This window comes from Lucilia sericata, unplaced genomic scaffold (assembly GCF_015586225.1).
Source record: "Lucilia sericata isolate MDLA Ls3-8-SP2 unplaced genomic scaffold, ASM1558622v1 Contig000229F_arrow, whole genome shotgun sequence".
Lineage (NCBI taxonomy): Eukaryota > Metazoa > Arthropoda > Insecta > Diptera > Calliphoridae > Lucilia > Lucilia sericata.
Window position 1 is genome coordinate 157,344 of NW_023994256.1, and position 15,712 is coordinate 173,055.

Below are 15,712 nucleotides of genomic sequence, written 5' to 3' on the forward strand. Positions count from 1 at the left end.
TTTGTAATTTTATTTTCAAAAATATTACTGATTTTTTTGGCATACGGTCGGTATTCATAAATTTTTTAAAACAATTCAAAAACTTTTTATTTTCAAACGTATTCGGTATGTATTTTATAAATACAATAAAAAACAAACAAAAAGTGTAAAATACATTAAAAATAAGAACGAAAAGTGCATAAATAATTGAAAATTGGATAAAAAATATTACAAATATTATAGTGTAAACATAAAATGTATTTTTCGGATTGATTTTTTGAAAATGCGAATTATTTTCATAATATTTTTAATTTGAAGTGTGTTAATACTCAGTATTGTAGTCTGAAAATACCTTTATTGATTAGTATAAATTATGGACACTTCAAAATACATTTTTTTGTTTTTAATTTAAGTTTTCATTAATTTTCATATTAAATTTACAATTGTCTTCTTCTTTTTTATAAAATATGCATTGTTTTGATAACAAACAGTCACATTTTCTGTTGTTTTGTATAGCAACACTGCGAAGTTTAATCTTGTACTCAAAAACATCAAATGGTATTAACATTGAATTAAATTTATTTTTAGATTAACTAATCTAATTATTAATTGGCATTTGATTGCCAACTCAAAAACCCGGTCTAAATGATTTTGAAAAAAATCCATATTCAACAAGTAAGAGTGCTATATTCTTCTGTGCCAAATCTTATATACCCTTCACCATAGTGTATTTAAACAAGTAAGAGTGCTATATTCGGCTGTGCCGAATCTTATAAACCCTTCACCACAGTGTATTTAAAAAATATCAATTCTATAAAATTTTAATTTATTTCATTTTCCCGTTTATATCATTATTATAGCAATAGCAAAACGAACAACAACAACGCTAAATGAAATAAACACACAAAAAACAAAATACACAAGGCAGTAAAACCAACAGACATCCAAACATACGAAATGAAATACACAAAAAAACAAAAACAAAATACACAACGCAATTAAACCAACAGACATCCAAACATACGAAACTGAATACACCAAAAAACAAAATAATATACTCAAGGCAATAAAACATACGAAACGAAATACTCAAAAAAAGCAAAAACAAAACAGGGTTTCAAAAAACTGCTAATTGCAGTCGCAAATTACTAAATATTTGACTAAATTTAGTACCATGCTTAAAAAATAGTAACTCGTTAAAATTTCCCCTTACAAGCTAACTGAAGTCAGTCAACTGTGTCAACACATTGCTGCAATAACTTGCAAGTGGTTTTGTTTTTCTTCAGCAGCCACACACACAAGCAGCGGCCATATTAAGTTTTTCAACTCAGCCGAACTGAACACAACGACTGAACAGTAAAAACATTTTTCCGTGTGCAGCTTACGTATTGCTTAGTTTTTGGCTTCGTTTTCTTACTAAGGGACGTAAAAAAAACTGATAGTTTGACTGGTTAGTACAAATCAAGCCGACTGAACAATAAAACTTGATGGGTTCCCAGTAAAAATTGGAGCTTACATGCAAGCAGGTTTGTAAGGGAACGAAGCTATTTTCTCCCTTACAAACCTGCTTCGATAAGGCTTGATTTTTATATAGCGAATTCCCACTTGGAAGCATTCCCACTAGTAAGCTTAAATATTATTTAAATATTTCACTTACAATCTGCTTCTCTGTAAGGGATAGTAGTAAGCTTTTAATTTTTTTCAGCTTACATTATGAAATTACTCCTATCATTGGTATTCCCTTATTTCCTGCTTCTCAGTAAGGCTTAATAGTAAGCGAATACAGATGCAGTTACTTCCCTTTTTAGCTTCCTAAAGTATAAAAATTTTTTACTGGGTTGTTTGTTCATTAAGACTTTGTTATTGTATGCAATTTGTTTTTGTATATTGTATGTTTTTGTGTTTAAATTTGACAAAAGTAAACAAAGTAATTGATAATTATTGCTAATAGAAATTGTTAATTAATTTAAAATTTATAAAATTATAAATTACTATACTTTAGATATTTTCTTTAAATAAAAATTGATTTAAATTTAAGCATTTTGATGATTTTTTAGTGAGATTTTGTTATTGTATGTATGTATGTATATTAGGGTGGGTCGAAAATAGGCTTTTCGCTCGGATCAACATCTAATAGTGAAATTATGTTGTATTTTAACTTCAAATGGAAGACTGTAAAATATTATTCAATTATTTTGAGGGTAAGAGCCCGCGCATCGCCGCCAAAGTTTGTAAATGCGTTTATATGGGAAAAATGGCACTTTTTGGAGTTTTTCCACAAAATGATGCTTTAAGTATTAATTATTGCACCATTTTATAGCAAAATCATAATGTCTACAAAATTGTCTTTCCAAAAAGATGGAAAAACTCAAAATTGGTTAAAAAAGTTTTGAGTTATTAAAATTTCCCCCGAGAATTTTGTGATTCTGAAGACATATAAAAGTAAATATAAGAAAATTTTTGTTAGTTTTGAAAAATTTTACAAAAAAATATGTTTATCTTTATAAGGTTCATAAATGTGCTAGTACGAATTTTTGTTCAAATGGGATAACGCTTACTCGGTTTAGTCTGTGGTCAAAAAAGGGCCATTATTTTAACAGCATCTCCAAAACTCCATTTTCAAACTTTAAAAAATGTTGTTAAATGGATTATTAAAAATTAAAGTTTTCTATGCTGGATATTATAAAGGATATATATAAGAATTAAACACAGAAAGAATGAGCTTAATACCTCTCATAGTTTTACCGTACCTGCGATGTGAATTTGAAGGATTTCGGGAAAAAGGCAATTTTTGCCAATAATTAAGTAAAAACTATATTATTACCAATTGTTGCTTAATTTTGATCAAGTAAATTGCGATTATTATTTCCGAGTCCATGGAAAGTTAGTTCTAATCAAATTTTCGAAACTAAAAATCATTAACCCTCTAAAGACCGGTGTCAAAATCAAATTTTTGAATTTTATTATCTTGAAGAAATAAGAGCATGATGTTGTTAATTTGTTGATGGATATTGATGAAACTTCTTAGAAGTTATTTTTACTACATTCAAATAATACGATAAACCAAATACTGGATATATATCCATTAAATCTTTAAGAAAATTAATTTTAGAAAATTCCTTTTTAAAAGTGTTTTTTGTAGTGTTTAAAAAATCGGTCTTGAATTGACCCCAAGTATGACAGAGGGTTAATTTTTAAAGAAGTTTGATTCCTAGATTTCTGGATATATTTTCGTGTAGTTTGTCAAAATGAATTCATAATTAAATACACAATATTTTGCTATTTTTAATGAAGAATATTAAATATACAAAAACTTGATTTTGACCCCGGTTTTTAGAGGGTTAATGATTTTTAATTTCGGAAATTTTATCAGAAATAACTTTTCATGGACTCGGAAATAATAATCGCAATTTAATTGATCAAAATTAAGCAACAATTGGTAATAATATAATTTTTACTTAATTATTGGCAAAAATTGCCTTTTTCCCGAAATCCTTCAAATTCACATCGCAGGTACGGTAAAACTATGAGAGGTATTAAGCTCATTCTTTCTGTGTTTAATTCTTATATATATCCTTTATAATATCCAGCATAGAAAACTTTAATTTTTAATAATCCATTTAAAAAAATTTTTTTAAGTTTGAAAATGGAGTTTTGGAGATGCTGTTAAAATAATGGCCCTTTTTTGACCACAGACTAAACCGAGTAAGCGTTATCCAATTTGAACAAAAATTCGTACTAGCACGTTTATGAACCTTATAAAGATAAACATAATATTTTTTTGTAAAATTTTTCAAAACTAACAAAAATTTTCTTATATTAACTTTTATATGTCTTCAGAATCACAAAATTCTCGGGGGAAATTTTAATAACTCAAAATTTGTTTAACGAATTTTGAGTTTTTCCATCTTTTTGGAAAGACAATTTTGTAGACATTACGATTTTGCTATAAAATGGTGCAATAATTAATATGTACTTAAAGCCTCATTTTGTGAAAAAGCTCCAAAAAGTGCCATTTTTCCCATATAAACGCATTTACAAACTTTGGCGGCGATGCGCGGGCTCTTACCCTCAAAATAATTGAATAGTATTTTACAGTCTTCCATTTGACGTTAAAATACAACACAATTTCACTATTAGATGTTGATCCGAGCGAAAAGCCTATTTTCGACCCACCCTAATATACATACATACAATAACAAAATCTCACTAAAAAATCATCAAAATGGTTAAATTTAAATCAATTTTTATTTAAAGAAAATATCTAAATTTATAAGTATAGTAATTTACAATTTTATAAATTTTAAATTAATTAACAATTTCAATTAGCAATAATTATCAATTACTTTATTTACTTTTATCAACTTTAAACACAACAAGTAAGAAATTATAGTCGGGCGAGGCCGACCATATAATACCCTACACCTTTGACAAAAATATAATGTGATTTAGTTGCCATAATAAAGCATTTAATTTGAATTGTACCTTGCCTTAGATATACATACTTAAGCCGTTTATTGTTGAATAAAATTGTGGACATTTAAGTGAAATTTTGATGGGGGCTTTTCATAGGGGCTAGGGTCATATGAGAACCTATTATTATGGAATTCGTGGGGGTCATCAACTCTTGTATACAACTTGGTTATTGCAGTTTTTGTCGAGATATGAGTATATTAAACATAATTATGAACTTAAAACCCCTATTCGGCGGGTTCAGTTGTATGGGGGCTAGGTGAAATAATGGACCGACAGGCTTCATCTACGGTACCATAAAAGATCATGTGCCAAATTTCATTGAATTATCTCCAAAATTGCGAACTGTAGTTTTATTACAAATTTTAAAATTCAGTTTCAATAAGCCTCGTCTACGGTACCATAAAAGATCGTGTGCCAAATTTCATTGAATTATCTCCAAAATTGCGACCTGTAGTTTGATTACAAGTTTTAAAAGCCCTATTCGGGGGTTCAGTTGTATGGGGGCTAGGTGAAATAATGGACCGATGTTAACCATTTTCAATAGGCTTCGTCCCTGGGACAATAGAAGATCATGTACCAAATTTCATTGAATTATCTTCAAAATTGCGACCTGTAGTTTGATTTCAAGGATTACAAGCCCTATTGGGGGGTTCAGTTGTATGGGGGCTAGGTGAAATAATGGACCGATCTTAACCATTTTCAATAGGGACAATAGAAGATCATGTACCAAATTTCATTGAATTATCTTCAAAATTGCGACCTGTAGTTTGATTACAAGGTTTACATGGACGGACGGACGGACAGACGGACGGACATAGCTAAATCGACTCAGAAAATGATTCTGAGCCAATTGGTATACTTTAAGGTGGGTATAGGACCAATATTATTGTGCGTTACAAACATCAGCACAAACCCAATATACCCTCCCCACTAAAGTGGTGTAGGGTATAAAAACATACAATATACTAAAACAAATTGCATACAATAACAAAGTCTTACTGAACAAACAGCCCATCAAGTTTTATTGTTCAGTCGGCTTGATTTGTACTAACCAGTCAAACTATCAGTTTTTTTACGTCCCTTAGTAAGAAAACGAAACCAAGAACTAAGCAATACGTAAGCAGCACACGCAAATCTGTTTTACTGTTCAGTCGTTGTGTTCAGTTCGGCTGAGTTGAAAAACTTAACATTGCCGCTGCTTGTGTGTTTGGCTGCTGAAGAAAAACAAAACCACTTGCAAGTTATTGCAGCAGTGCGTTGACACAGTTGACTGACTTCAGTTAGCTTGTGAGGGAAAAATAAATACTTGAACTTTCTTCAGTTCAGTCGACATTTAAAAAAATAAAAAAAAATAAATATTAAGCCCTGAAACAATATACACAAGGCGATGAAACACACTGCCATCCAAACATATGAAACAAAATACTCAATGAATAATCAGTGTTGTTGTTGTTGCTTATACCAAAGCATGAAAAAATTGTCTTTTTTATGAAATTTTCAGAGGTTGTCTCGGATTTTTGGTCATATCTCCGGTATTTATAGATTGATTTTGCTGATTTTAAATAGCGATCTTCTCGAAAGCATGCCTAACAGAATTAATGAAGATTCGGATCTCGCCGATATCTGGGGTTCTTTAAAAACTAATTTCAACAAACACACTGACGGACAGACAGACAGACGGACGGACATAGCTTAATCAACTCCGCTACCTATAAGGATCCAGAATATATATACTTTATGGGGTCGGAAAATCATATTATAGAAATTACAAACGGAATGACAAACTTATATATACCCTTCTCACGAAGGTGAAGGGTATAAAAATATCAATTTTATAAAATTTAAATTATTTCATTTTTATTATTATAGTAATAGCTAAACAAAATAAACAACAACAACGCTAAACGAAATAAACACACAAAAACAAAATACACAAGGCAGTAAAACCAACAGACATCCAAACATACGAAACTAAGTAACCAAAAAAAAAAAAAACAAAAACAAAATACACAACGCAATGAAACAAACAGCCATCCAAACATACGAATACACCAAGAAACAAAAACAATATACACAAGACAATGAAACACACAGCCATCCAAACATACGAAACTGAATACACCAAGAAACAAAAACAACATACACATGGCAATGAAACACACAGCCATTCAAACATACCAATCGAAATAATCAAAAAACAAAATACACAACGCAATGAATAAGCAGTGTTGTTGTTGCTTATTTTTTATGAAATTTTCAGAGGTGGTCTCGGATTTTTGCTTATATCTCCGTTGTTTATGGACCGATTTTGCTGATTTTAAATTGGAAACTTCTCGAAAGCATGTCTGATAGAATTATTGAGGATTTGGATCCCGAAGATATCTGGTTTCTTCAGAAAACTGATTTAAACAGACAGACGGACGGACAGACAGACAGTCAGACGGACATGGCTTAATCGACTCCGGTATCTATAAGGATTCAGAATATATATACTTTGTACGGTCGGAAAATTATATTTTGGAAATTACAAACGGAATGACAAACTTATATATACCCTTCTCACGAAGGTGAAGGGTATAATAATCATTTAACATATTTTTCGCTGAAAGAATATAGCATGGTGTGATAGGCTATATTGTTTTCCAAAACTTGGATAAGAAGGGACAAGAAGAGGTATGTGGGTGAAAAAGGGACCAAATTCGTAGTTTTGGGATTAAATACTAATTATTGTCTATACTCAAGCAAAAACATTTCTGATTAAGCTTTTAAAGTGTCTGAAATATGTATTATGCAGCAAAGTTCCGTTTCGAAATATGAGAAAAGACGAACAAAAACGGAAAAAATTTGTACATCTATATTTTAAGTCTGAGTTTTTTTCGTTCTAAAGTAAAACTATTTTAGACGATGAGTTTTTAGTTTAAGAGATATGTGTATTCGAAAGTCCACCCCTAGAGGGAAAAACAGGAAAAATAAATTCAAACTAAACGGGCAAAAAGGCTAATTATGTGTTCTTTTGCTACATTTTTTGTACTTTTATGAAATTTGAGAAATATATATTTTTATACCCTTCACCTTCGTGAGAAGGGTATATATAAGTTTGTCATTCCGTTTGTAATTTCCAAAATATAATTTTCCGATCCCATAAAGTATATATATTCTGAATCCTTATAGATAGCGGAGTCGACTAAGCCATGTCCGTCTGTCTGTCCGTCTGTCTGTTGAAATCAGTTTTCTGAAGACCCCAGATATCTTCGGGATTTTTTCATCAGACATGCTTTCGAGAAGTTTCCTATTTAAAATCAGCAAAATCCGTTCATAAACAACGGAGATATATGCAAAAATCCGAGACAACCTCTGAAAATTTCATAAAAATAAACAACAACAACACTGCTTCATTGCCTTTGTATTTTGTTTTTTTGAGTATTTCGTTTCGTATGTTTGGATAGCTGTGTATTTCATTGCCTTGTGTATATTGTTTTTGTTTTCTTGGTGTATTGAATTTAGAATGTTTGGATGTCTGTTGGTTTCATTGCGTTGTGTATTTTGTTTTTTTTTTATTTCGTTTCGTATGTTTGGATGCTGTTGGTTTTACTGCCTTGTGTATTTATTTCGTTTATCGTTGTTGTTGTTCATTATGTTTTGCTATTGCTATAATAATGATATAGTCGGCAAAATGAATTTTTAAATACACTATGGTGAAGGATATAAGGTTCGGCACAGCCGAATATAGCACTCTTACTTGTTTCATTAATATTTTTCCGTAATCGGTCAAGAAATGTGTTTTTCAAAAATATTTTTGCAAAACATCATTGAAGAGGGAAAGGTTCCTCTCTGACGTGATTTTCTTAATAAATGTTCTACAACATCGATTTCTGAAATTATACAAAATATATTAAACAAAATACCTAAATTTGAATAATTCAATGGAGAAGGAGGGTATGGGTAGTAGTTTTGGTACTGAGAAATTTCAATGAAATTTCTTTTATAGCTTTATAAGATCACAAAAAAATTGTAAGGACTTTCTTCATAAGAAGACCTTCATCATGTTTTGAAACACGAAGAAGTTAGGGAAAAATTAGCACTTTATGCATTAAGTCAAGAATTATTCTTTCTCCTAAATTAAATATGTATACTATAGTTTTACCTAACTAGGTAGTATTAGAATTATAAATTTGGAATCTTTTAGCTTTATAAATTGGCAAAAAAATTTGTGAACTAATTTCTTAGTAAGGGGTAAAATGAGTAAACATTTTTTATTTTGTAAATGCTATGTTATGTTATTTAAGTCACCGAAATTTTTATATTTCTGAATGTTGAAAAATTTCTGAAATTGATCTATGGACATAAAGCAGATTTTTTAGTTTACTCTGGCGGGAGAATACTTAAGTATAATGTTATGAAACCATTTAAACCCCGAGCAACGCCGGGTACAAAAGTCTAGTTTCTATAATATGATTTTCCGATCCTATAAAGTATATATATTCTGGATCCTTATAGATAGCGGAGTCGATTTAGCCATGTCCGTCTGTCTGTCTGTGTGTATGTTGAAATCAGTTTTCAGAAGACCGCAGATTTCTGCGAGATCCGAATTTTCAATAATTCTATAGGAAATACGATCGAATAGAACGCTATTTAAAATCAGCCCAATCGGCCCATAAATAATGAGTAAAAATACAAAACAATGAACAAACAAAAACAAAACACAGTATCAAACGGTAAATTGTTTTGTTATTGTAATTCTTGTTTATAAACACAAAGCAAAGAACGAAAACCACGTTACGAAACGTTGTTATTGGCTAGAAACATGAAATTAATTATGAAGAGCCTGGTTTAGCCGAGAACAAATTAAAGGGCATTTTTTGGTACTTTTTCGTTCTACAAAAGGTACTTTTTGAATTTTCTATAATATTGAACCTAGAAATATGAAATTTAGAATGTAGGGCCTTGGCTAGGTAAGAACCTATAAAAGGGGACTTTTTGGTACTTTTCCGTTATACAAAAGGTACTTTTTGAATTTTCTATAAAACTGAACCTAGACACATGAAATTTAGCATGTAGGACCTTGACTAGGTAAGAACTTATAAAAAGGAATTTTTTGGTACTTTTTCGTTCTACAAAATGTACTTTTTGAATTTTCTATACTATTGAACCTAGAAACATGGAATTAAGTATGTAGAGCCCGGATTAGGCTAGAACACATAAAAGGGGACTTTTTGGTACTCTTTCGTTCTACAAAAGGTATTTTTTGAATTTTCTATAATATTGAACCTAGAAACATGAAATTTAGCATGTAGGTCCTTGACTAGGTAAGAACCTATTAAAAAGGGACTTTTTGGTACTTTTTCGTTCTACAAAAGGTAATTTTTGAATTTTCTATAATATTGAACCTAGAAACGTGAAATTTTGCATGTAGGGCCTTGAATTGGTAAGAACCTATATAAAGGGAGTTTTTGGTACTTTTTCGTTCTACAAAAGGTATTTTTGAATTTTCTATAATATTGAACCTAGAAACATGAAATTAATTATATAGAGCCTGGATTAAGTGGGAATCCATAAAAGGGTACTTTTTGGTACTTTTTCGTTCTTCAAAAGGTACTTTTTGAAATTTCTATAATATTGAACCTAGAAATATGAAATTAAGCATGTAGAGCCCGGATTATGTTAGAACGTATAAAATGGGACTTTTTGGCACCTTTTCAGTCTTTAAAAGGCCTTGCTGTTTCACAATTGGTATTTTTTGTTTTTTTGTAATAAAATTCGTACTGACTGTTTTTTAACACATCATGGTGAAGGGTATATAAGATTCGGCACAGCCGAATATAGAACTCTTACCTGTTGTACAATAAAATTGTGGACATTTAAGCCAGATTTTGAAAGGGGCTTTGTATAGGGCTACGGTCAAATAAGACACTATAATTATAAAATTCATGAGAGTCATCGACGCTAGTATAGAACTTGGTTTTGTAGTTTTTTGTCGAGATACAAGTATATTAAACATAATTATGAACTTAAAAGCCCTATTCGTCGGGTTCAGTTGTATGGGGGCTATGTGAAATAATGGACCGATGTTAACCGTTTTCAATAGGCTTCGTCTCCGGTACCATAGAAGATCATGTGCCAAATTATCTTCAAAATTGCGGCCTGTAGTTTGATTACAAGCTTTACAACCCCTATTCAGAGGTTCAGTTGTATGGGGCCTAGGTGTAATAATGGACTGATCTTAACCATTTTCAATAGGCTTCGTCTCCGGTACCATAAAAGATCATGTGCCAAATTTCATTGAATTATCGTCAAAATTGCGACCCGTAGTTTGATTACAAGCTTTACAAGCCCTATTCAGGGGTTGAGTTGTATGGGGGCTAGGCATAGTTGCCAGATGATTTGGGTGTAAAATCGTCAAATTTCGAGGAAGAAATCGTCAAAATCGTCAACTGATTTTTCGAAATCGTCATTAAATAGTCAAAGCTATTTTCCATTTATATAATATACATACATGTTTGATGGTATTTTTACTATTTTATAGTAATTATTTTAACTGTCGAGAAATTTTTATAAATTTCGATAGATTTTAGTTTTGTTGGTTTGTTTGTACTTTAAGTTTGCTTAGCTGCATCTGCAGCTAAGACTTCTTGGAAAGATTAAAAAAAGAAAGAAAGAAAAAAGAAAAAATCGAAAGATTATAACGCCAACACCAATTATTCCAGTACGACTGGACGGAATATCAAATTGAGTTTTTTGGTTCTCCACAATAATCAAAATTAAAACATAGGTTAAGTTAACACGAATACATATGGTCAACATGCATATGGTCGACAAAGAGTCAATGCATACGAAAAAGACAGTCATTTCCACTAATAGTTAACCACTTGGATGATCGTAATTCGTATGTTTTGGGTCATTCGTCACGAATGTACCCTTTGTAATCGAGAATGAAGACAGTCGTCACTTTAGTGTCCTCTTTGTAAGCGGGAGCGGAGACAGTCGTCTCTTTACTGTCCTCAAGTAACCTAGAGATTGTACTCTTAAAAGTTGTTTTTTTTTTGTTGTACTTCCGAAAGTAGTTATTTTACCCATCTTTTGGAGAAATGATTGTTACTTTCTACTAATGTGCCACCATCTGGTTGACTCAAATTTATATCTTTCGGGTCAATCGTCACATTATTGTCCCTTAGTATTCTAGAGAGTAGACACTTGAAATTTTTAAATTTTAGTTCCATTAATATCTTACCACCTCCAATTCGTATGTTTTTGGTCTTTCGTCACAAATAAACTCTTTGTAAACGAGAATGAAGACAGTCGTCACTTTAGTGTCCCCTTTGTAAGCGAGAGCGGAGGCAATCGTCTCTTTACTATATCTTTGTAGGGTGTAGAGTGACGATTGACTTCCTCGTAGGACATGCCCATGTTAAAATGGTTGGTCACCTGGGTAGTCAGGTGGCTAGGGGCCACCACAAGTGGTAGGTTAAGTGGTCAGTTCGGGACTGTCCCGTCGAACTGCTGGGAAATTATACGCTCTGCCGATGTGTGCATTAAGCAAAAATTTGCTCCAATAAATGCTGATATATTCATGCGGAAGATAGAAAATGTCCATATATCAGTAGGGTCACAATAGTGTTCAAAAAAACATGATTGCATTTTTCACTCCTTTATTTATGGCATAGTTAATTTTTCAGGACGTAATACATATATTAAAAATATAAATATAATGGAAACATTTTTATACTAAAAATATTATAACTTTGTGTTTTTGTGAATAGTGGAAGTCACTGTATATCTATATAATTAATAGGCAAGACGATTTCTTGTGACCCCTTTTACTCTTACAGGATACATCTGATCTTGGCAAAAATTATATCATTTTAAAGGTATTTGTTCGCAGATGTGCACAATATATATATTAATGAGATCGGTTCAGAATTTTAGGAGCTATAAGAGTTTAAAGTTGTTACTAATACATAGAAACAATAGTACGTACGTATTCTTGAAATTAAAAACAAACAAAGCAAGAAACAAAACAAAAAAACTAAACAACACGGCATTTTGAAAAAAGAGAGGAGAGTGCAGAAACGTTTAACTTCTCTGTTGCTGTTTGATTTTTGTATTTTGCATGATATTTGTTTTTGTTGTTGTTTTTAATAAGGCTTAGGCAATGCGAAAATAGGATTTTATTGTTTTATATTTTTGTGTAAAGTGCTAAATTGTGAATGAGATAATGATCTATTTTGTTATAATATCGTTACGATTGTTACCAAATCGAAAGGAATATTTTTATAAGAAGTAGGACTTCAGTTTTATATTCAGAGTTTTCGATTGGAAGTTTTTCGTTATTTAAACTTTTCAAAATAGTTAAATTGAAGGACATTCCCGAGGAAACAACGAACTGGGAATATAAAAACATGCGTAAATAATGCTTGGGGACACCTAAAGAAATGCCAAACAATGTACTGATATTGGTGTTTGAACTGGAAAATTATTGGTAGGACATCAGTACCGGAATTCAGTAATTTTTTTTTTTAATATCTAAAAGTAATGACAAATATCAGTTACATTAACGAATTTCCCTAACTTTTTAACAACCGCAGAATATTTTAAAGACAAATGTCGGAAAAATATAAGAATGTCAAAAGTTATGTATTGAAATATTTTTAAAATATAAAATTATTAACGTGAACTTTTAATTTATTTTTTCGATTATGTTTAACGAAAAAAATCGGTGAAATGAAGTTCAGAATACATACCACATAACAACAAAATGTTGTAGTTAAAAAAATACTGAATTGCGGTACATAATTATTAGTTTTGATTGATTTGGAAGATTTAAATGATGGATTAACGAATTGATTCAGTGTCAGTAAGAAATAAAAATAGCCTGTAAAAAATATAAGTAAAGTTTAGTTGGTCATGCCGGTATATGATACACCGCAATAAATGGATATGTATATCGCTTATATGCAGGTTTAGCACAGCGAGGACTTGATGATATTCTTCTTTTTTGGGCTATTCTAACCAATTAGGAAATAGTAGTGTAAAGTGAAAACTAAGTTGAATATGTGATGGTTATTTGTTATATAAAAATAGATACAAGTTGAAACTGCTAAATATAAATCATGTCTTTTGGGATGAAGAGTGTTTAACCGTACTTAGCAATTTATCGTTTATTATTCATTTACTTGCTATTAAACTTGCATATATTAACAAAAGACTGAAATTTATAGTTTATTAATGTTTTCTTTCAAAAAGTACTAAAAACAGTACTTGAGAAATGAAGGTCTTATTATGCATATACAAAATCAGTGTGTAATTGGAAGCCAATGCATATCCTTATGCGTTTCTATATGAAGGCTAATAAAAGGCCCATTAGAAGGCCTCATAGAATATCTACTATTAAATTCTATTAGAAGACATTAAAATTGAATAAATGTATGTCTGCTGAAGTCTTTGTCGAGTGTTATAAGGGAAAATTTATAAAGCATATACCTGTTGGATGGACTACTAATGACATCCAAATAAAATTTATTTATAATTAGATAAGACATTATTTATTTTAAATATTTTTACTGTTTTCACAAATTATTTAGAACATTTCAACTCTGTATTTTGAACAGCTAACATTTCTTTACTGGTGTGTACACTGTACAGTAGAGTACTCCAGCATTGTGAACGATGCGTAAATATGTAGGGGATAATAAATCGATAGAAGAAATGTTCGTTATATTTTATTATTTTTAAAATAGTTGAAATACTTTTGTAAAACAAGTTGTATAACTAATTTTGACAATTGAGGTTTTAAACTTCTGATGGAAGTTTTACTAAAACCCATCACATTTTCTAAAAGAAAACATTATTCAAAGCAAATTATACACTTTGATAATATCAATAAAGTTAATTTTTTACCACAGATTTGAACTACAAAAATAGGGTTTTATTTTAGCTAATTATTGAAGCATTGGTTCTGGTCGAATTTCGACCGCTGGGCGAACTCTAGTCACTATAAATACGAAAACTCGTGTATTTCTCATATGGCAATTTTTTACATTTGATTTTTGCTACTACTGTGCTCATACAAAATTATAACACTTCGCTTATAGTCCATTTTCGTTTAAAGGCCAAATATTTTAAATAAACTTTTATTTTGTTTAAAAAAAGTGGTTTTATTGAAGAAAGTACATACTTTGTATATAGTCCAAAATGTATATTATATCAGGATTCAGGTATAGTCCATAAAGTGGCTTGAAAAGAAATTCGGTTATAGTCCTAATTCGCTTATAGTCCATAAAAATTGTGCAGCTGTAGATGTGGACTATAAGCGAAAACTACTGTACTCTACAGGAGGCATTTAAAAAATCAAAATTTTAATAAAATGCGTTTCACTTTATAATTTCAGGTTCAGAATTGTCTTCATTTTCTCATGTTGGTAAGTTATAATGTCATTAATATAGCAAATAAATGTATTATGTATGTATGTATGTATGTATGTATGTATGTATGTATGTATGTATGTATGTATGTATGTATGTATGTATGTATGTATGTATGTATGTATGTATGTATGTATGTATGTATGTATGTATGTATGTATGTATGTATGTATGTATGTATGTATGTATGTATGTATGTATGTATGTATGTATGTATGTATGTATGTATGTATGTATGTATGTATGTATGTATGTATGTATGTATGTATGTATGTATGTATGTATGTATGTATGTATGTATGTATGTATGTATGTATGTATGTATGTATGTATGTATGTATGTATGTATGTATGTATGTATGTATATTAGAAGTGTGTGCAGAGATCCCATTTTGTGGCCATATTTAGAGCAGTGGATGTATGAAATAAATAAATATCAGATATAAGGTTTTCGGTGACGCTGATTATGATTCTTCAAAAAAAAGTAAAAATTCAAAATAGCGGTCAACTAAAAATGATCATATATGGTCATATACATATGTTCATACATATTCATATATATTCATATATTTCCCCTTTAGCCATATATTTTCCCATATAGAAATATACACATATTTTTACATTAATGCATATGTACATACATATGTATGTATGTACATATGCATGTACATACATATAGTATGTATAATTTATTATTTTAAAATTATTTTTACGCACTCTCATTCATAATATTATAATAATAAAAATACACAAAATTGAAAACGTTAAAGTATAAAATAAAAAATCTAAATATTTCTTAAACTACTTACATATTACTTATTAACTATAAACTTTCGGCG

The 15,712-nt window shown here is 30.3% G+C and overlaps 1 protein-coding gene across 4 annotated transcripts in view; it reads left to right on the forward strand.

Annotated features, from left to right (window-relative positions):
- Positions 1 to 15,712, forward strand: part of LOC119602417 — a 245,712-nt gene that overhangs the window by 118,103 nt on the left and 111,897 nt on the right. For 2 of the 4 annotated variants that reach the window (XM_037953929.1, XM_037953927.1), the window contains exon 3: positions 14,840 to 14,869. The exons of the other annotated variants lie outside the window; for them this stretch is intronic. In XM_037953929.1, coding sequence (XP_037809857.1) covers positions 14,840 to 14,869 — 30 coding nt within the window. The remainder of the gene's footprint in view (positions 1 to 14,839; positions 14,870 to 15,712) is intronic. 4 annotated transcript variants of the gene reach the window in all.